The sequence below is a fragment of the Pristis pectinata genome, chromosome X, assembly GCF_009764475.1.
Source record: "Pristis pectinata isolate sPriPec2 chromosome X, sPriPec2.1.pri, whole genome shotgun sequence".
In the NCBI taxonomy this organism is placed as follows: Eukaryota; Metazoa; Chordata; class Chondrichthyes; order Rhinopristiformes; family Pristidae; genus Pristis; species Pristis pectinata.
In genome coordinates, this window is record NC_067450.1 from 5,745,314 (window position 1) to 5,768,326 (window position 23,013).

The 23,013-nt window shown below is 47.9% G+C and overlaps 1 protein-coding gene across 2 annotated transcripts in view; it reads left to right on the plus strand.

Annotated features, from left to right (window-relative positions):
* Positions 1-373: 373 nt before the first annotated feature.
* Positions 374-23,013, plus strand: part of LOC127566937 (peripherin-like) — a 35,904-nt gene continuing 13,264 nt past the window's right edge. The window contains exons 1-4 of one of the 2 annotated variants that reach the window (XM_052009472.1): positions 374-970; positions 14,384-14,444; positions 20,045-20,140; positions 22,195-22,356. In XM_052009472.1, coding sequence (XP_051865432.1) covers positions 462-970; positions 14,384-14,444; positions 20,045-20,140; positions 22,195-22,356 — 828 coding nt within the window. In that variant the 5' untranslated portion in view covers positions 374-461. The remainder of the gene's footprint in view (positions 971-14,383; positions 14,445-20,044; positions 20,141-22,194; positions 22,357-23,013) is intronic. The other variant, XM_052009473.1, reaches the window with a different exon arrangement.

The window sequence follows — 23,013 nt, forward strand, 5'->3', positions numbered from 1 at the left end:
CACTATATTCTGCACTCTATTATTGCCTTTCCCTTTGTATTACCTCGATGTACTTATATTTAGATTGATCTGTATGGATGGCATGCAAAACAAAGTTTGTCACTGTATCTCTGTGTGACAATAATAAACTAATCAATCAATGTAAGTGTGCAGATATTTTGTAAGTCTGCTGCTCGCCCACCCCACCACACACACAATACCTACACTACATATCTATTCTGCTCCCCAAACCCCTTTTTGGATTGCATTGAATCAGTCTGTTCACGTGTTATTGGTGTGTAACGGGCTGGAAAGCAGCCGGAGCCCCTTATCTGTGTGAGCAGGGCCGCTATTCTCCGCAGAAGGCGTGGTCACTCCTTATAAAAGGAAGCACGACGAGGTGAGGCTCTCCTACACTTTGCCAGTGCCCAGCCTGAAACCTGCTTGGTCAAGGACGCTCCCAGTCCCACTCTCCAAAAGGCATGTCTTCCTATCGGCTCTCCAGCAGCACAGCCTCTTACAGGAGGTCATATGGAGGTTCATCCTTATCCCCCATCTCTCGGCTGTCCAACTCCGGGAGGCTGCTGGCTTCGCCCGCCTCCCTGTCCGCTCCAAGGAGCACCAGTTACCGGCACCGGTCCAGCACCCCTGCGGCGGCCAGGCTCTCTTACGAGAAGGTGGATTTCTCGGTGGCCGACGCCCTGAACCAGGAGTTTTTGACCACTCGCACCAACGAGAAGGTGGAGTTGCAGGAGCTCAACGACCGCTTCGCCAACTTCATCGACAGGGTGAGGTTCCTGGAGCAGCAGAACGCCGTGCTGGCGGCGGAGCTCAACCAGCTGAGGTCCAAAGAGCCCAGCAGGGCCGGAGACCTCTACCTGCAGGAGATCCGGGAGCTGAAGAGGCAGCTGGAGCTGGTGGGGAAGGACAGAGACCGGATCCAGGTGGAGAAGGACAACTTAGCTGAAGATCTGCAGAACTTAAGGCAAAGGTAAGGCATCCTTGTATAAAGAGAGAGAGAGAAAAGTTTTTAAAAAATGAACCATGCAATGTACACCATCTGCATGTTAAAAATAAAAAAAAATGCTCCAAAATCATTGTATTTAAAATGTTATTTCAGCCCAAGCATGTGGTGCAGTGCTTTAGGAGTGTATATTTGCCTTTTTTTCTGTTACAAGGCTTGGACCGGTCTATTGTGACGGTTGGGGGAAGGGAGAGCTCCGTTCAAAAACCGCTAGTTACTGAAAGGTAGTATTGAAAGAAAAGGATTGAGTGGGGCGGGGAATGTGGGCGTTGTAATGGCGGTGATATACCAAGTCTAGACTGGGAGATTTCATGCCCTTTCTGATCCCTGAACTGGCCCTAAAGATTCTTGTTTGCACCTATTTTTTTTTAGTTAAACTTAAATATTCATTTGAACAATAAGCGTTGAAAAATCTTTGGGATGGAGAGATCCTGGGGGAAAAAAAAGAAACTGTTATGCCAGAGTAATCGCAGGATTCAAACCGCCAACACCAACGGGCAATTTCAACTGGAGGAGACAGTTTAGAGAGTGGCAGGGAAGGCTGCAGGTGCTTTAATGAGGAGACACTCGATGGGATAAAACGAATGATCATAAAGGAAGGGCTAGAGAAGATTTTTGTACTTTCTTTGGAAAGGAGAGGTCCAGCTTTTCAACTGATTTTCTTGTTTGCAGGGAATTTTCAGGGTTCTCCTAACATTGGGTAGAGTTGAACAAAAGCGGGGAAGTTTGGGGGTGGGGAGGGAATGAGGCTTGGATTCAGACCAAGGCTGGGCTGGAAGTTGGTCACAGGGCAAATGAGGGCAAAATGCAAGATTAGTTGTAAGGGTTTCAGAACGAGGGCAGGAGAATCTTCCTTCCGTGGATTTGAGTCTGCAGAATTCACCTTGGGATTGCTGGATCGACAGCGGTGTTAGCTTGGATTGGAGTTTGTGGGGGGGGGGGGTTTGGAGAAAGTAAAAAGGCAAAGTGGGTTGATGAGATTGATGTTCTATGCTTAATTGGAAGGAAATGCTAACCTGCACAGGTTGGGCCGAATGGCCTGTTCTAATATTCCATTTTTGGGGCATGCATTTTGGGGGTGTAGGGGTCAGAAGGTAGAAATGGAGATTGATTTATTGGGTGTGGTCTCTTGGCCACAATTAATTTTCTCTTGTACCAAATGTCTTCATTTCTAAAATCCTCTTAACACGTTACTTACATTACACAGAGTCTCTAAGTTTTTTTTGATGAAAGCTTGTTGACCTGAGACGTTAACTCTGCTTCTCTCTCCACAGATGCTGCCTGATCTCCCCTTGTTTTCTGTTGTTTATTACCCAGGCCTTGTTATTTTCCAGAGCAGTCGTGTCTTCCGCAAGATAAGTTGGTCTAACGGGTGATGCTTGGTGTGCCCAGCAATGTGCCACAGTGCAGAAGGATGGGGAGGTTTAACAGGGATCGCTGCACTTGGTGAACTCGCCACAGCAGCTGTGCAAGTGTAGGAACATAGTACAATCCGGGGTCGTCTTCACAAGGAATGGGTAGAAACCAAGAGCAAAATCGCTCTCTTCCATCTCCATTGATCTTGGAATGGCTCCTTGGTCAGTGATGTGTGAGGTCCAAGGGGAAAGCAAAGGCCAGGGGCTTCTTTACTAAGAAGTACTAAGGATCATTTCCCAACCTTTCGGGCAGGGTTCCCATTCCTGACTGTGGCCCAGTGAGCCCCCACTGGAAGCTGAGTCGCTGCTGAGGGTAGACTGACAGATGTGAACGCCATCGTGATGGAGTAGAACTGTGGCACTAACTGGCAAAGTCCACGCATGGAACGTGGGCACTTGGCTGAAGTACTGGGAGATGGTGCCTGTGATCTTGGGAAGGGTGGGAACTGGGGTTGGGCGGGGGCCGAGGAAAAAGGGGAACTGGTCTTGGAGGGAGAAAGGCAGCCAGGTTAATCGGAGGTGTTTTCCAGCACCTCCGTATGGCTGATTACAGAACAGCAAGGGTGGGGCTCTGGGACCACTCAGTCTTCTCTCCCATCTGAATTTGGCCAGAGACCAGACAGAAGCGAGAGGGAATCCAGTGTCGGATATGCATGGATAAAGTGATGCGTTGTCCCCCCCCCGCCTCTTTGTGATCACAACACTTTAAGCATTGGTCCAGATTGTGGTCAAACTAATGGGGATACTCTCACCACTCACTATTGTGGAATAAAATGTACAGCAGCACGGGTGCAGTTAAAGTAATTCAGAGCATGCTGCCTGCATTACCCTGCTGTTCTTGATTCTGCCCTGTGACACAGTCAAAGTTGAGTTTATTGCCATCTGCACAAGTCCATGTGTGCACAGGTGCAATGAGAAACTTCCTTGCAGCAGCATCACAGACACACAGCATCAGATAAGCAGCGTTTTCAAGAAAAACATGAATTAAGCATAAATTATACACAAGTTTTATAAGAATGAGCACAATTAGAACAAAAAACAGTCCATTGCAGTGCAAAGTGGTCCCAGTGTTGCTGTACTGAGGTAGTGATCAGGCTTGTGCAGGTTGGTTCAAGAAACAAATTGTTGAAGGGAAGTAGCTGTTCCTGAACCTGGTGGTGTGGGACTTCAGGCTTCTTTCTTTTTCAATCTTTTTATTAGTTTTCAAATTAATACAGATTAATGTATAACATCAATGTTCGTACATGTAATACAAAGAGATCAGGAGAACAATCAGGGCATGAATAATCATAAAGAACAATAAAATATAAAAAAAAACCTGTAGATCCACGATCTCTTAGTAAATGAATATAATATAAAAGAAAGGAAAGAAAAGGATATATATAAAAGAAGAAAAAAAATCCCCAAATCAATAAGAAAAATTATAAACAATATATCAAACCAAACTAAACAAATTTCAAAAAAGAACAAAAAAAGACTGGACTGAAATTTCCCAGTAAAAACAGAGCAATATTATGTCGTCAACTCCGTTCTTTTGAATTAGAAAGTTATTGAAAGGGGATCTATATCATGTGAAAATATTGGATAAATGGACTCCAAATATCTTCAAATTTAAGCGAAGGATCAACAGTCCCACTCCTAATTTTTTCCAAGTTTAAACATGATATAGTTTGAGAGAACCATTGAAAAGTGGTAGGGGGTATTGGATTCTTCCATTTAAGCAAAATGGATCGTTTGGCCATTAATGTGACAAAGGCAATCATATGGTAAGCGGAAGCAGATAAATGGCCAGACTCTATCCTTGGTAATCTAAAAATTGCAGTGATAGGGTGAAGTTGTAAATCAATATTCAATACAGTTGAGATAATGTTAAAAATGTCTTTCCAAAATTTTTCCAAAAGAGGACAGGACCAAAACACGTGTCAAAGAAGCCACATTCGATTTACCTCTGTCACATATAGGGTTTATATGGCAATTTAAAAAAAAACAGGCTAGCTTATCTTTTGACATATGGGTCCTGTGAACTACCTTAAACTGTATCAAAGTGTCTGGCACGCATTGAAGATGTATTAACTAGGGACTTCAGGCTTCTGTACCTCCTGCCTGATGGTAGCTGCGAGAAGATGGCATGGCCTGGATGGTGGGGATCTTTGATGATGGATGTTGCCACCTTGAGGCAGCACCTCCTGTAGATACTACTGATGTTGGGGAAGGATATGCCCATGATGTATTGGGCTGAGTCCACTGCTGTCTGCACAGTACCTTGTCGAGAGGCTCTGCTATCAAATCCACAAAGGGGGTAAAGTTGTAATTCCTGGGGGGGGGGGAGTGTGGGGGGGGGAGAAGAGACAGGCAAACACAAAAACCCATCAGGAAAAAGTTGGGTCTCATCCATTCTTATTCTTAAAATGTTTAATTACTGCTAAACAACCTCTCTGGCTCTGAAAGTTAACCGCATCTGGTGTGGAGCTTCACTTCTTCAGAATTCAATTCTTCTTGGAGATCTTTTTTAAAATTAATATTTAATCCTTTTTCTTATCATTCTTAATCCCATCTTCCTTTCCCTCTCCATTTCCTTTTCTGTACATCTGCATATTTACCTGATGCTTGTGTAGCCCAAGCAGAACATTTTTATTTTAACTCCTTAAATGCCAATTATTATTCTGCCTGACACCACCCTCCCTTTGCCCTAATTCTCTGCTTGATTATCTCCTGTGATTTTTAACCCCCTTGACTCCCTGCCCTGCACATTAGGGTAAGTACTCATGGTTGTGGGGAACTGGCACAGAAGAGGAGTTGAGCTGTGGTGTAGGTCAGCCATGGTGATTTTGAGTGGTGGGCTAGGCTTGAGATGCCGAATGGCCTACTCCTGCACCTATTAGATTGTGCTTACAGATCTGCTATGCCCACGCAGCTCTCACAGATGTCTTGTGTAGGCCCAGGGTTGCGTCACAGTTAATCACAGCCAGAAACCTCTGCCGTACAGGGTTTAGCAATGAACGAACTACCTTAACACTCCTGGTTTGTACTCTGTGTGACTGAGCGAGAGTTCATCAGCTTGATGGCTTTGGAGCTGCACATTTATCTCCCCTGTTCAACCTGCCTGCAGATGCTGAAGGCACCAGGGTAAGGTGTTACTGGAAAATCCAGGCCACCTCCTTGCACCCAGACACAAAAGGTTTTGTTCCCAAAGCAGTGTAAAGGCAAATGGCTGAAGTCCTGTCCCTTGATGCGCATCATTTAAGGGAAGTCTCTGCTCTTCACTAATTAGTTCCAGAATGGCAAATGCATTGAGGTATCAGATAACACCACTTGTGCCGCTTGTGCACTGCTTACATCAGCTGCTCCACGATTTAACCATCCTCCTCCTCTTTTTCCCCACCCCACCCCCACCCCACCCCACCCACCATTCCTCTCGAGCAGCATCTTGACCTCCATTCCATGGCTGCACGAGGCTCTGCATTAGAGAGGTGCAAACTCAGGGCAGTTGGTAGGATGCTTTGGATGCAAGTTGAGTCCGATCTCTTTCGTCACTCCAGTGCAGTACTGCGAGAGTGCTGCGTTACTGGAGGTGCCCTCTCACAGATGGGGCTCGTCTTGGGCTGGTGGTGCTATTTGATGAAAAGCAAGAATTGTTGTGGCAAATGTTCCCCCTGCAGTGATCCTGAATATCTGTCTCGGATGCTTGTCCAGAGGACTTTGCTGTGTGTGAATTGGCTGTGTAGCAGCAGCAACAACAACAACAACACCTGTAATCACAACGTAAGTAAATTGTTTCAGAATTGTATGGGATATCCTGAGCACAAAAGCATGATGGAAGCAACTTGATCCTCAATCCTGTTGAGAGATGTAGATGTTGAAAGAGCTTCAATGTGTAGGTCAGAACAAAGTACAGCAGACTTTTCAAGGTGTCGTTTTTGGGGTGCAGTTAGTTAAGCTCTCTTGCTTCTATAGTTTGGAAGGCTGAGAATCCACCCAGACAAGGGCTGTCTTGAACCATTTGCAGCAACAGTGGCTTGTTGGCCCAGTTCAGTGCTATCCACATCTGAGTCCAGGGTGACAGTCTCTCTTACAGCAACCTTTCCTTCCCTAAAGGACACCAGTGAACCAGACGGGCTTTGGTGTCAGCCATTCTATGGTCACCATTATTGATGCTGGCTTTTTTAGGTTCCAGATTTGTTAATTGGATTTAAGCTGTTCAGTGGTTGGATTTGAACTCGTGCCTTCAGACTGACGGACCAAGCCTTGGGAAATTACTGGTGCAGAACACAAGGTCTGTGCTACTACACTCGGCTCGTTGGGTACAAGGAATCAGTCCGGTACAGAGTCAGTATGTTACTGTTCCCGACATATTCTCTCCTTTGAGAGTGACTTGTTGCCACTCTAGTTCCGAGGTGACTGATGAGATCAGTGTGGGACCCACGGACTCTGCCACATATGGGGCAGGTGGGTGGATAGTTCGTGAGGTTTGCCATTTGAGCTGGGCCCCTGTGGACTTGAGGTTCTCGATACCATCCCGAATACTCCTCCACTTTGAGCGGCCATGGGCCAGAAATTCCCAGGAGTTGGTGGGGGCGTTGCATTTCTTCGAGGAGGTTTTGAGCACATCCTTGACTCTTTTTCTTTTCCCGGGACAGAGCTCGGAATGATGTCTGTTTCAGGAGCCTGGTGTTGGGCCCGACTGAGTATAGTGATGGCCCAATGTCCACCTGGGAGAGGATGTTGGCTTTGCCTTGCTTATTTGGAGGATTTTGTGGAGACTGTGCTAGTGGTACCTCTGAATGTTTGCTAAAGCAAGTGTTCTACATCTTTAAGATTGGAGCGACCTTGGTACTGGAGGTGACGTAGTCAAACACTTTCTCATTAATCCTGGAGGTTAGCTCCAGTCCAGCAGGAAGTTTATTGAAGGTGAAGTGCAGCACTGTGGTGAGAAAGATTGAGCGAAGTGTTGGGGTGGTGATGTAGCCTGTTGTGGCCCTGTTGGTTAAGGTTGTGGCTTGCATGCATTCTGAAGCAGTTACAAGCTTCAGCTGAATTTCTAGCAGCAGGCAAATTTGAGAAGGGTACTCCACAGTCCCGCTCAATTGACGAAATCAAAGGGTTTTGTGAGACCAGAAATGGCAGCGTATAGTGGTTGATGCCACTCTGTGTTCCTTCGAGTTGACGTGTGGTGAAAGACAAACTTGGGCAGCTTTGAGAATTAATCCTTAATTAGTTTGGATTCCAATACCCGGGCTACTGACTTCAATGGAAGGGCCGGTAACTTCCCAGTCTTGGCCACAAAATCTGAAACATTGGAGATAATTTTAGCTTTTGGAAACTGACACACTGAGCTATAACTGGTTTTACACCCATTCAATATCAGCACTTTCCTGTGAAACTTGACCCTGGGTTTCCTGCCATCTGTTGGGTTAATTGTTTTTGACTCTTAATTGAAGACTGAATTCAAAGATGAGTAAGTGGTTTCCGTTAACGGTTAACCTTCATTCCATTAACTCTGATCAAATGCATCATTTCTCAATGGTACCATTTTCTATCATTGTCTATTAACCTGATCCATTATTAAAGGGGGAGCTAATTGAAGGCATTTAATTTTTAATATCTAGTTCTCTGTTCACAGATACTATCTATAGGGGGTTATATCTGTGCAAGCACCACAAAAGAATAAAAGGAAAGCAAATCATTCAAGACAAAATAGCTTTTATTTACAACCTCACTACTGCACAGAATAAAACGTAATGGGTATCTGACAGTTGGGACTAACACCACAATTGTGGCTGTGACCCAAACAACTCTTCAGAAAAGGTAAACTTCTGGAAGTCAATTTCATGGCAAACGTGTATCTGGACATCAAATTGTTTATCAGGAATCCATGGAATGGGGGAAGATGAGGAAAGTTCCCTTTGCAGTGACCACAATTCGATAAGCTTTAAGGTAATCATGGAAAAGAAGGTTGGACCTAGAGTTAAGATCTTAAACCGGGGGAGGGCTAACTTCAGTAGCGTAAGCTAGGACCTGGCAAATGTAGGTTGGGAGCGGCTGCTAGAGGGGAAAAACGTCGGATAAGTGGGAGCGAAATAGCAAGAGTTTGGAGTCGGCAGTCCCTGTAAGATTAGGGAGCAAAAAACAAGCTGCTGGAGGAACTCTGGGCCAAGCAGCATCTGTGGAGGGAAAGGAATTGTTGAAGTTTTGGATCGAGACCCTGTATCAGGACCGGTCTTCACCAGGGAGAGGGATGGGGAGGATGGAGAGTTGAAGGGAGGTGTATGTTGATGGTCTGGAACATGTGTGTATCAGGAAAGGGGATGTGTTAAGAGATGTTGATGCACATTAAGGCGGGCAAGTCCCCAGGGCCTGATGAGATCTATCGTAGGGTGTTATGGCAAGCAAGGGAGGCAATTGTTTGGGGCTCTGACGGAGACCTTTGCGTCATGCTCAGCCACGGGTGAGGTACCGGAAGACTGGAGGGTAGTGAATGTTGTTCCCATATTCGAAGAGTGGTGGGGAATAAGCCAGGAAACTGGCTGCTGAGCCTTGGCTCTCCTCTATTGAGGCAGAGGGTCGTGGGTTCGAGCTCTGCTCTCTGACTTAGCCCTGTAGTCTTTGACAGTGCTGCAGAAGGGATGTGGTTGGATTGGTGGACATCTTGTTCTTTGGGATTAGGCGTGGCACCGTAGGATTGTTTTCCTCCTCTCTAGCCGGGGGATCACTGAGGCGTCAGCCCAGCTGAGGCCAGGTACCTGCTGTCTGGTGGAGTTCCAAACCGACACTGTTTTCCTCAGCCAAGACTGTCCTGGTGTGAGACTCTGTACTTCACCAGGTGGCCCACTGGGCCTTTGAACAACCCACCTGTGGCTCCTTCAGTCATCACCGAGGCTTTTTTTGGACCACGCATGTGGTACACGAAGTGAGTCGCCATAGAGAATGGCCAAAGACTGGGCTTAGAATGAGAAAGAAAATTTTAAAAAAGTTAATTGTTTGTAGTGCCTTCCTCTCAAACTGTGATGGAAAACCTGGAGGGTTGGGGCTTCTGGATCTTTTTATTAATTTCTGGGATCTGGGCATTGTAGGCAAGACCAGCATTTTTTGCCCATCCCTCATTCCCCCCTGAGAAGGTGGGGGTGAGCTGCCACCTTGAACCACTGCAGTTCTTCTGGTGAAGGTGCTGTAGGGGAGGGAGTTCTGGGATCTAGACTCGGTGACGATGAAGGGATGGGGATGTATTTCCAAGTCGGGGTGGTGTGTGATTGGAGGGGAACCTGCAGGTGGTGGTGCTCTCTGTGCCTGTTGTCCTGGTCCTTGGAAGTGGAGGGTGTGGGTTTGGGAGCTGCTGTCAGCCATTCCTTAGGAAGTTATAGAGTCATAGAATTGTACAGCACGGAAACAGGCCCTTCGGCCCACTGTGTCTATGCTGACCATCGTGCCTACCCGTACTAATCCCACCTGCCAGCACTAATTCCATATCTCTGTGCTCTGCTCATTCAAGAACCTGTGGATGCCTCTTAAATGTTCTTGTTCCTGCCTCCACCACCTCTGGCAGCTCATTGTAGATACCAACTACTCTTAGTGTGAAAAATGTACCCCTCAGGTCCCCTTTAAACCTCCTCCCCCACCATAAACCTATGCCTTCTAGTTTCAGGCACCCCTACCATGGGAAACAGACTCCAGCTATCTACCCCATCTATCTATGCCTCTCATAATTCTGCTGCAGTGTTCTTGGTTGACAACACTGGTAATTGGTAGGATTGGATTCAGCCTGCTTATTGTGGATCTGGCCAGTTTCCCATCTCGCCTGATGGATGCCAGCATTGTTCCTGTGCTGGACCAGCCATCAGTCCTGGAGTGCAGGCCTTCTGCGCTGGAGACAGGATGGTGCCTTTGCTATGTTCGCTGCTCCCAGTTGTTTCTTGATGTTGAGTGAATTGAATTGGCCGAAGGCCCTTTCTTGTGAGTCTCTTGAGAGAAGGCTGAGGTAGGTCGTCTGCAGTAAGTGGGGGCCAGCAATTTAATTCTCCCCCCCCCCCCACCACCCCAAACATCTGGGTGAATGAAAGAGAACCTGTCCAGTATCACCATAACCTGTACGGCCCAGGAAGGTTCCAGCTGAGTTACTGGTACAAGCATCATTGAGCAGGGGGGTGATGGATGACTTTGTGACGATGGTTGTAAAGTGTTTGTGTGCACGAGGCTGGTTGAAGGCGGTGTAGAGATCGGAGGAGCTGCCTTCCACAGTCTAACTCTTCTATTTCAAAATATATTTTTATGAACAAATCTTATGCAAGAAATGCAAACAGTACATGGCTGGCTTTACACTGAGTGACAACCAGTTTGTACATTGTATCGTCAAGTCACTGCATTCACAGGTGCCACAAGTTCAATGTACAAAGCACCACTGCCACCTGTATGGCCTCTTTGAATGATATACCCAGCAAGTGTTTGCTGTGCTGTTCCGCAGGACCTGGCCCCTCGACGCTCAGAGGTGGCTGGACTGTGGTATTTCCCCACAGAGCCTTTGCGTTGGCCGCACTAAGCTTCAGTGTGTCCCTCAGCACGTACTCCTGCAGCCTGGACTGTGGCAGTTGGCAGCGTTCCCTTCCTGAGGTCAGATAGGCCGCTGAAGCTCAGTGGTGAAGGGTGTCCATTTAGCTGAGGTGCTGGGAGGGTTCTGGCAGCCGATTCCCAGTAAGGAGAAGCTCTCCTGATCTCGCAGCCCACAGCCGCTGCTTTGTAGGTAGCACCACAGACTAAAGTGAGTGCTTCTGTAGACCTCAGACACTACAAAGTACGGCTGTGTTGCAGCCATGCAAAGGCAGAGGGTCGAATTATTGCATACTGTGTTTGGAAGTTGCTAGCGTTAACATTTGAGAGGGGTGGGATTATTCGGGGCCTGATTGTGTAGCTCCATTACAAATGCAGTCAAATGCAACGTGACGTCTCAAACAGCAACCAGAGTAAATCTCCCTCCCCACCCTCTTGCTTTCAGGATTTGCCTCACTAACTCTGGGATGTAACCAGCTGTGAAGATGTTTTCAGAGCTGAAGGTTGCAGCTTGATCGAGCTTTTTAAACGCAGTGTCAGCTGACACCGTTGTGTCCCTCTGAGGTGGAGTGGGGTATGCAAATTGCAGCAAGTAATCAATTGTACAATAAACCAAGGCAACTTGGAGCCTCCCCACAGTGCGGAGGGAACGGACATTGCTGCAACTTCATACAGTCAAAGCAAGATCCTTTCTCCAGAAAGTTGCATTCAAATTACCTGCATGAAAATCCGTTTCAGTCACTTAAACACAAGCAGAGTGAAGCGGAGGTATGCACATTAAGAGGTGGGAACTGTATACAAATGAGTTTCCCCCTCCCTTGCCTTGTTTAGTTTTCCAAATCCCATTGATAGACACTTCAGGGAGCTTGGCTCTGAATTCTTTCCACGTGAAGGCCAGTCAGATTTGCAGGCTGTCTCCTCGGGAATGGGTTACCCTGACATCTGGGCCGTTATATTGACAAGATCACAAGATGGAGGGTCGCCTCTTCCCAAACACCATTGTCCCCTCACAATTTGAGACAGTTACTGTTGGACTGGAGTTTATTAAACGTGATTTTATTCCATCCTGGTGGACTTTGCTGACCGTTATCCCCAGGGAATTGAGGGTTATGGGGAACTGTCCCAGAGGAGGAATTGAGCCCTAGGGCAGATCAGCCATGATGTTGAATGGTTGGGTAGGCTTGAAGGGCTGAGTGGCCTATTCCTTTTCCTCCTGCTTTTCTGTTCTTGTGTCTGTTCTTTTGCTGAATGTCTATTTACTGACAAATCTTCCCGGTCTTCGTAATGCTCAACTCAGATCAGAAGATCGCACCCAGGCCTGTCCTTAGTTAGCAGAGCCTGTGACAAGGCCCCGGATGGAGCTCAGCACCCTCCTGGGGCTGGGGAGGTGACAAAGCACACAGCGTCGTCGCTCCTGGTCACTGAGCGACAACTCTTGCTGGGGAATCTCTGCTGAGGTTGAGCATGGATGGTTAAATGACTGAAGTGCAGGGCTGTTGTGAGTCAAGTGTCACAGATTGCCAATTTGGGTGAGGTATCAAAGAGCTGTTGGCACTCCTGGGTCCTAACCCTGCACCCTGGCATGGGACCATGGGAATGGACGGGGTAACTTTTGGGGAGGTGGCGTGGGGTCTGTTTTGAATCCTGTGTTCATGCATCAGAAAGATAGCCTTCCAAAACAGTTGGCTAGTAGAAGCTCTGCGGTTGGTAAATGGTAATTGGTTTATTATTGTCACATGTACTGAGGTACAGTGAAAAACTGTTTTGCATGTCATCCATGCAGATCATTTCATTACAACAGTACACTGAGGTAGTACAAGGGAAACAATAACAATGCAGAATAAAACAGTTACAGAGAAAGTACAGTGCAGGTAGACAATAAGGTGCAAGGTCATGACGAGGTAGATTGAGGTCAAGAGTCCGTCTCATCGTACTAGGGAACCGTTCAATAGTCTTATAACAGTGGGATAGAAGCTGTCCTTGAGCCTGGTGGTACGTGCTTTCAGGCTTTCGTATCTTCTGTCCGATTTGGGGGGGGGGGGGGGGGGAGAAGAATGTCTGGGGTGGGTGGGGTCTTTGATTATGTTGGCTGCTTTACTGAGGCAGCGAGAAGTGTAGACAGAGTCCATGGAGAGGAGGCTGGTTTCCGTGATGTGCTGAGCTGTGTCCACAACTCTGCGGTTTCTTGCAGTCTTGGGCAGAGTAGTTACTGTACCAAGCTGTGATGCATCCAGATAGGATGCTTTCTATGGTGCATCGGTTAAAGATTGGTGAGGGTCAACGGGGACATGCCGAATTTCTTTAACCTCCTGAGGAATTAAGAGGCGGGACAGGAACCTCACTTCATCCTGAAACCACCCCTCCAAATTGACGCCTCTTCATTGAGATTCTAAGGATACCTCAGTTGGCAACATATTTGTCCCTGAGTCAGTTCCTGGCAGGTTGAACCCCTGGGTGAAAGTAACTTAAATTTCTTATCAATACTGTCTTATCACTGACGTTGCCAAACTAATCCATTTGCACTGATTGCTTTGGCCACTTTGGAATGTGGGGAGAATAAAATGGGATAATATAAGGTTAGTGTCAATGGGCAGTGCAGACTCGGTGGGCTGAAGGGCCGGTTTCTGTGCTGTATGTCTCTTAACTCTACAGCTTTCTTCCTGGTACACTGTATCGGCCTCTGGTTGAGTCACAAACCTGGATGTTGGAGGATAATCTAGACCGATGCCCCAATTTAGTACTGAGTGGAGAGGTGTACTACTTTGGGGGAGGTGCTGTCTTTTGGCCGAGGTGTAAAAATAGTGTACGAGGTCATGAGAGGCAAATGGCCACAGTTCTATTAATCTGAGGGCCCATAATAAAATAAGGTCAGTGTTAATGGGCAGTGCAGACTTGATGGGCCAAATGGCCACAGTTCTATTAATCTGAGGCACATTCTTTCAATGGTTTGTTGGGGAGTGAAGAGGGAGGATGGTTTAAACTAAACCCAGGAGCTGTGGTCAACGCTCCTGCTTCGGCCAATGTCACTGATGGGGTGGAAAAAGGTGTGGGAGGGGGAGTTCCCCAACTGGAAATTGGCCTCTCCCATCCCCAGCCAGTGTGTGTGTGAGATGTACCCTGAAGTGGTCACAGTGCCCAAACAGAACATGTGGCATTTTCTAATGTGAGATCTTGCTCTGCTCAAAACACAGCTGCAGCATTTGCCTACAAAGTAACGGTCACTGCATTTCTAAGCAAACCTTTGCAAATTGCGTGCCGTTTTTAAGTTTAGCTACGCACCTCACTGCAGTTTGGTAACTAGAGAGAAGCCTCCAGGTTTAATGTCCGTTCACCTGCATCAGCATGACTGAGGGGGAGCTCTGTGAAGGTCCAGTGTTTTATTCTCTGGCTGGGATCTCAGTAACGCTCGCCTGTAATTGTGCTGCAGGTTGGAAGAGGAAGCCCAGAAGAGGGATGATGCCGAAAATAACCTGGTTCTGTTCAGGAAGGTGAGTGGTCTGGACTGATGAGCAGAAATGACCAATGCGTGGTTTGAACTAAAGAAAGGAGATTAAGTGAAATTTGCATAAATGTCAAAAAATGTCCACTTGCAAAAAAATAGTCAAACTGGGAGACCCAAATAATTCAAATGGTGCAGGGTACAAAATGGAGTGTGAAACCAAGGGCCCTGACAAACAACAAATCTTGGAAAGCCTTCAGCTTCCCCCCAAGTCAACTACGTCTTAAAGCAAAAATGCTCCTCCAGTTATGAATGAGGTGGCAATGAGTGAAGGGAAGGTCTTTTTGGAGTGGAGGGCTCTTTAACCAGCTGGTATCCAGAGGCCTGGGTTATTGATCCATGGATGTGAGTTCAAATCCCACTGGGACAGTTGGGAGATTTAAATTCAACCAATTTGGGACATAGAACTGTACAGGAACAGGCCCTTCGGCCCATGATGTTGTGCCGAACTAATTAAGTTTATGACACTTAATTAAACTAATCCCTTCTGCCTGCACAGTGTCCATTCTCTGCATTATTCATGCACCAATCTAAGAGCCTCTTAAACACTGCTATCGTATCTGCCTCCACCCCCACCCCTGGCAGCACGTTCCAGGTACCCACCACTCTGTGCTTTTTTTTAAAAAAAACTTGCCCTGCAAATCTCCTTTGAACTTGCCCCCTCTCATCTTGAATGCATGCCCTCTAGTATTAAGCATTTCAACCCTGGAGAAAGATACTGACTATCTACTCTATGCCTCTCATAATTTTATAAACTTCTATCAGGTCTCCCCTCAGCCTCTGCCAGTCCAGAGGAAAAACAACCCAAGTTTGCCCAACCTCTCCTAAAAGCACATGCCCTCAAATCCAGGCAGAAATTCTAGTAAACCGCTTCTGCACCCTCTCCAAAGCCTCCACATCCTTCCTGTAATGGGGCGACCAAAATTGAATACAGTACTCCAGATGAAGCCTAACCGGGGCTTTTTTTAAAGCTGCATCATGACTGCCAGACTCTTGAACTCAATGCCTCGATTAATAAAGGCAAGCATGCCATGCACTGCCTTTACCGCACTATCAACCTGTGCAGCCACTTTCAGGAAGCTATGGACTTAGTCCCCAGGATCCCTCTGTACATTAATGCTGATAAGAGTCCTGCCATTAACTGTGTACTGTCCCTTTATGTTTGATCTCCCAGAGTGCAAAAATCACACTTGCCCAGATTAAACTCTGGATGAAACAAAATAAAAAATCTGGTGTCGGTAATGGCTGCCATGAACCAACTGGATTGTTCTAACAGCCCAAACGGTTCAGTGCTGTCCTTTTGGGAAGGAGATCTGTTGTCCTTGTTGGTCTAGGCTATATGTGACTCTGGGCTCACCAATGTGGTTGACTCTTTACTGCCTCCTCAGTTCTGCGGGGACAGTTATCTGGACAATAAATGCCGGTGTTGCCAATGACCTCCACAACACATTAGTGAACAAATAATTGGAAAAAAAATGCTATAGAAGCAGAGAAATCTCTCTGGGACTGAATAGTTCTAAGGTTCTGTGTCGGGGATTGAGGGCTTTCTTTGCAGCAATGGATGCTGGGTAAAGAGCTCCCCATTCCACTGAAAACTATTTCAGCCCACACGGTGATCATTTTAAAGAAAATAAAGCAAAAAAGAAGCAACCTGAATGTGCCCATAAATCTCAGGTTTCACTGTGGTTCCACCTGAAAAATCTGAGCTCCAAAAAACTTGACACCTCAGAAACAATAGATTCAGTCTCTATAAATGGTGCTTTTGGGGTTTTACTAAGATTTTGGAGGGGGTGTTGTATAATTTCACTCATTATCTGCACCAAAAGCTCATCACCAGCATGAAAATAATAGCCGTTGCTGCATTTAGAGAGCTTGTTTGTGCCCATGCCTATAAAATAAGTGGGGAAAATCCACAGGGAATGGGAGTTGTGGCTGAACCTGGTTTGTCGCTACCCTGCTCAGCGCAAATAAGCAAAGGGAGGGATGTTCCTAATTGGTTACACTTAGCGAGACATCTCGGCATTCACAGAGCTAGTGAAGTATTTCTCCGAAGGCAGACTTTTCCAATCAAACCAGGATGAGGGGGAAGAAAAAGTGGAGAATCTCATTGGTTTATTATTGTCACATGTACCGAGGTACAGTGAGAAACTTTGTTTTGCATGCCATCCATACAGATCATTTCATTACAACAGTGCATTGAGGTAGTACAAGGGAAAATGATAAGACTACAGAATATAGGGTTACAGTTACAGAGAAAGTGCAGGCAGACAATAAGATGCAAGGCCATAACGGTAGATTTTGAGGTCAAGAGTCCATCTTATCGTACTAGAGAACTGTTCAATGATCTTGTAACAGCAAGATAGAAGCTGTCCTTGAGCTTGGTGGTATGTGCTTTCAGGCCTTTATCTTCTGCCTGATGGGAGGGGGGAGAAGAGAGAATGTCCAGGGTGGGAGGGGTCTTTGATTATGCTGGCTGCTTTACAGAGGCAGTGGGAAGTGTAGACAGAGTCCTTGGAGGGAAGGCTGGTTTCTGTGATGCGCTGGGTTGTGTCCACAACTCTCTGCAGTTTCTTGCAGTCCTGGGCAGAGCAGTTGCTGTACCAAACTGTGATGCATCCAGATAAGATGCTTTCTATGGTGCATCGATTAAAAATTGGTGAGAGTTGACGGGGACATGCCGAATTTCTTTAGCCTCCTGAGGAAATAGAGACACTGGTGAGTTTTCTTGGCTGTGGCATCTGTGGTTGGACCAGCACAGGCTATCGGTGATATTCACTCCGAGGAACTCGCAGCTCTCATAAGCCCACCTCCTCTGCAGAAAGCTCCCTTTGTTCCACCAGACAGTATAGAGGTAGGTTCACAGCCGATTGAATGGTCAGCTACTTTTCTCAGTTGAGGGTGTTGATCATCCTCGGTGAATTCTTATTTTAATCCCAGCGATTGAACTCTGAGTGCCCCTTCTCAGTAGATGTGCACAGTTGCACCCTCCCTGTCACTTAGTCTTTATTAACCAAATGTTGGCACTTTATCAAATTCTTAACATGTCCAAAGTGCTACATAGAGAGAACGTTATCGTCTCTGTCACCTCGTTATCCTTTAGCACTGATTGGAGGAAACTGGATTCAGATCATCCTTCTGACATCCTTGATGATGGTAGCTCAGAGCGGGGAGATGGGGGATGCTTGTAGTGATTTTACACAGTTTCCCCAGGACTATTGTTCTTGTATCTGGGCAGAGCTCCCACTACTGCCTCTGGGTGACCAAGTGGTCAGCAGGGAGTTTAAGATGAAGATATTTCTTTGTTAGTCACATGTACATCAAAACACAGTGAAATGCACCTTTTTGCGTTACTGAGAATGTGCTGGGGGCAGCCCACAAGTGTTGCCATGCTTCTGGCACCAACATAGCATGCCCACAGCTCCTGACCTGTACGTCTTTGGAATGTGGGAGGAAATCGGAGCACCCGGAGGAAACCCACGTAGACATGGGGAGAACGTACAAACTCCTTATAGACTGCCGTGGAATCGAACCCGGGTCACTGGCGCTGTAATAGCGTTACACTAACCGCCCCACAGTGGGAGCAGGAAAGGAGATAGAAGACGTGGCTGCAATTGTTAGTGGACCATCGCGAAGAAGTCTCCAGATCTTTGTTTGTAGTCAGTCAGATCTTTGTGGTGTGGCTGGTCATAAGCTCGCCCCTCAAGAGCGGACTTGAGTCCTGTGCCAGGGATTTGAGCACAAAATCCAGGCTGATGTTGTAGTGCAGTACCATGTTGTTACAGTAGTGTAAACTGAAGCCCTATCTCCACTCTTGGGTGAATGTAAAAGCTGTAGGTGCTATGTTGAAGGAGTTCTCCTGAGCATCCTGGCCAATACTTGCGTTTTGGTCACTTTCACAAAATGGATCAACTAGTCAGTACCACGTCGCCGTTTGTGGGACCTTGCTGTGCGCAAACTGTCTGCTATGTTTTCAATGTGACAATTGGTTCATTGGCTGTAAAGCATTTGAGGATATCTGGGAAGGCGCTATAGAAATGCAGGTCAGCAAGTGCCACCCTCCAAGTACGTTGACCGCCAGCTTCTTTAACGCCGGACTGTTGCATGTCCCGAGTGGATTGGGAACCCGAGCCTGGGGCAGCATGGAGCATACAGGGCAGCACGGTGCTGCGTAAGTATGCTGGTGTTGGACCGGAACCCGAGCGCTATTTATTGTCGGCAAGCACCTGATGCCAGTCTATGGTGGTGGGGGGTGACTCCAATGCAGGGTACCGAAGGTTGGTCCGTGACAGGCGCCCTCTGGCAGCCTGCACGCATGGCCATACAATCAGTGGCAGCAAATGACAACGTGCGTTGCTTTTTACGTATGTCTATGACTAAAGGGTGCTCCACACTATGAAACTAAATGAGGATGTGGATGCTCAAGTGGGAGGGGACAGTTTAGGGAATGCAGTGGGTTTTGAAATGGTTTGGTGTTTGGAAGACAGTTCAAGAGGTGCTTACTCATACAAGTGGTTGAATTCACTCCCACCTTAAACACTTGATGCTCATTCCATTATTTATCTTCAAACCAAGTGCGATAGACTTTTTTTGTGCATCCTAGGTTAAGGGATGTGGAGCCAAGGCAGGTGTATTAAGAGCACAGCTTGGCCAAGACCTCAATGGATGATAGAACCAACTTGAGGGGCTGAATGGTCTCCTACTCTTGCCACATTCATCAGATGTTCCAGGACATTGCAGCCGAATCCGATTCGGCTCTCGCCCGCTGTCTATCCATGGACTCTGCTGTGAGGACTGGGATCCCAAATTGAGGCAGATGTTGGCAAATCGAGTGGATGTGGATTGGGCACATCCGCAACACCAGGCTCACGGCATTTGATGTGTTTACGATGGAATTTGCACCATAGTGGGTTGCAAAACATCAACCACTCGAGATGCTGGGAGAGTTTACTTAAATCATGCGTGAGGAACAATAATCCCAGTAAACAGAAATCTGAATACGTTTTCATCCGGAGTTGGGGAATCAAAAACTAGAAGGCGTAGGTTTAAGGTGAGAGGGGAAAGATTTAAAAGGGACTTGAGGGGTAACTACTACACACACAGGGTGGTCTGTATATGGAACGAGCTGCCAGAGGAAGTGGTCGAGGCAGGTACATTAACTACATTTTGAAAGGTACTTGGACAGGTACATGGATGGGAATGGTTCAGAGGGGCATGGGCCAAATGGGACTAGCTTAGCTGGGCATCTTGGCCGGCATGGGTGAGTTGGGCCAAAGGGCCTGTTTCCGTGCTATATGACTGACTCCAGAGTTACCTCAGAGCAAACAATGCTATCGTGACATCTCGCCCATCAGAGCGATTTTAAAGTACGAATTATCTTTTTCTTTATCCACTTTTCTTCTTCTGCCTCCCCCCAACCTCCTCACCCCCCCCCCCCGCTTCCCTCCCATTTGAGGCATGAGGGGTTAGTGCAGGGAGGTTGTGCTGAGGCAGAGGATCAGCCACAATTGTACTGAATGGCAGAACAGCCACGAGGGGCCGAATGGCCTACTCCCGCTTCTATCTCTGACATCCTTGTGCTTGACCCCACAGGACGTTGACGATGCGACTTTGGCCAGGCTGGAGCTGGAGAGGAAGGTGGAATCTTTACTGGATGAAATCGAATTTCTCAAGAAGTTACATGATGAGGTGATGGGCCATTTTGTTAGCTGTTTACCTGTTGCCTGTATTCCCCACCATGGTTCTGATTCCACGTTCATATTTCCTTATGGCATAGGAGGAGGCCATTTGGCCCATCAAGTCTATACTAGCTCTTGGAGCACGCCCATTAATCCCAGTGCCCCACTTATGTCTGTGTAACCTATCGTCTCTCGCCTGCCAATTAACATTCCTGCCTTTCCTCCCATTCTCCCCGGCTACGCTAGGGATAAATTACGGTAACCAATTAACCTGCCAACCCGCACGTCTGTGGGAGGAAACTGGAGCACCCGGGGGAGAATGTGCAAACTCCACACAGACAGCGCTGGAGGTCAGGATCGAACCCGGGTCTCTGGCGCTGAGAGGCAGTGGCTCTACCTGCTGCGCCACTGTGCTGAGCAGTATGGTGCTACCAGCACGCCAGGTATCTCCTGCAAGGCTCTCCATGGTAAAAACTCAGAGCAACACGGGAACAGGAGGAGGCTGATCAGCTTCTCAAACCCCATTCCATTCAGCGAGATCCCAGGTGACCCCGACTCCAACTGCCCACCGCCCCTCCCCGTCACTCAGTGTCCTTTGCCCAGTGTGAATCTGTCATCTGCCAGTTGTCTTCGCAATTTCTGGGGGATGAAGAAATGGATCGGGTGCCCCACTACCCTCTGTGAGAGCATGTGCCCTGTCATTGCACAGTGAGTAGACCCTGAGACCGCTGACTCAACTGACAAGTGGCTGGGTTCGTGCTGTTGTCGGGGAGGGGGGTGGAAATGATGGGGGCAGTGTCTATTCAGTTTGCAGTGACCCAGAGTTCACACTAAAGTTCTCAGAGTCCCAGCAAATGTCATCAATTCCCAGATCTGCTGAGTTCCCAGGAAGAAATGAGATGTTTCCCATTTTGAGACAGCAGGCCTTTTGAACTGGATGAGCCCCACTGCTTCACAGATCTGGAGACCCAGGTTCAATCCTGACCTCGGGCGCTGTCCGTGTGGAGTTTGCGCGTTCTCCCTGTGACCGTGTGGGTTTCCCCCGGGTGCTCCGGTTTCCTCCCACATCTCAACGACGTGCGGGTCAGTGGGTTAATTGGCTGCTGTAAGTTGCCCCTGGTGTGTGGGTGAGGGGTAGAATCTGGGGGGAGTTGATGGGAATGTGGGGAGAATAAAATGGAATCAGGGTAAATGGTGGCTGATGGTCAGCACAGACTCGATGGGCTGAAGGGCCTGGTTCCGTGCTGTACCACTATCCATCTCTGAAACCCACAGCACAGACTCTAGCGCAGAAGGCTTGCGTTCCAGAATCAACAGTCGTCGAACTCCCCTTGCCGTCACTTCAAGCCCAATCCGGGCTTGCCTGAACATCACCAGCGTGACGTTTCTATTTGCGCAGTGTCCGAGCCGTGCTAGCAAAACGGCGGCGGCTGCCAACGCATCATGGCCGGAAGTTCTGTTGCGGAAGGTGGGGAGATCCACTGAGAGTGCCCACACTACCACTGACCTGTCGTGTTGAGTACGATCCCGCACGCACTCTGACACTTCAAGGGGAAAGGCCCACCACTTGAGGCCCGGGGGGATGGCCAATAATGGCAGCCTTGGCACCATGGCCCAAGTCTCAGGAAACACAGCAGGCACGGTAGTGTAGCAGTTAGCGTAACGCTTTACAGCGCCAGCGACCCAGGTTCAATTCCAGCCGCTGTCTGTAAGGAGTTTGTACGTTCTCCCGTGTCTGCGTGGGTTTCCTCCGGGTGCTCCGGTTTCCTCCCACATTCCAAAGGTGTACAGGTTAGGAAGTTGTGGGCGTGCTATGTTGGTGCCGGAAGCGTGGCGACACTTGCGGGCTGCCCCCCAGAACACACTACGCAAAAGATGCATTTCACTGTGTTTTGATGTACATGTGACTAAAAGATCTTATCTTAAAATGCCACGTGAGAGTTGACAGTGCCAGCCAGGAAAAGTGGCTGACCTGAAAGATTGTGCAGTCAGCATTCGAACTTCGCATTGCCGTTTTGCGTGCTGTCCTAAGCGCCTGTGTTCCTCGCCCCTTCCCCACTGCAGGAACTGCGGGACCTCCAGGTGAACCTGCAGGCCTCTCAGGTGCAGGTCGAGATGGAAGTGGCCAAGCCGGACCTGACGGCGGCACTGAAGGAGATCCGCACGCAGTACGAGACCATCGCCACCAAGAACGTGCAAGAGGCCGAGGAGTGGTACAAATCCAAGGTGAAGGGGCAGTGGGATTCACCCCCTGTAGCTTGGGGGGGGTGCTGCTTTTAGTTTATTACTTTTGGGATCTGAACACCATTGGCAAGAGCAGCATTGACTGCCCATCCCTCTTTAGCCTTGAGAAGGTGGGGGTAAGCCCGTTCCTTGAACCGCTGCAGTCCTTCTGGTGAAGGTGCTCCCACAGTGCTGTTGGGGACGGGGTTCCAGGGTTTAGACCCTGTGACCATGTGGATATATCTGGCAATTATATTTCCAAATCAGGAATGGGGTGATGTTCCCGTGTGTCCACTGACCTCGTCCTCCTCCCTGGTGGAGATGGCAGGAGGCTGAGCAGAGCACTGCAGCAGCAGGATTGGCTTACTGGGAGACCAAGCAGCCAATGAAAGAGAGGCAGGTTATAGCAGAACAGCCATGTGGAGTGGCCGTTATTGGAGTGGGCCAGAGATTTTCAAGGCAGGAGATAGAGCAGAGCATTGAGGTTCCCTCAAGGTTAACTTGCAGGTTGAGCTGCTAGTAAGGAAGGCAAATGCAATGTTAGCATTCATTTTGAGAGGACGAGAATATAAAAGCAAGGATATAATGCTGATGCTTTATAAGGTGTTGGTCAGACCACATTTGGAGTACTGTGAGCAGTTTTGGGTCCTGTAAGGAAAG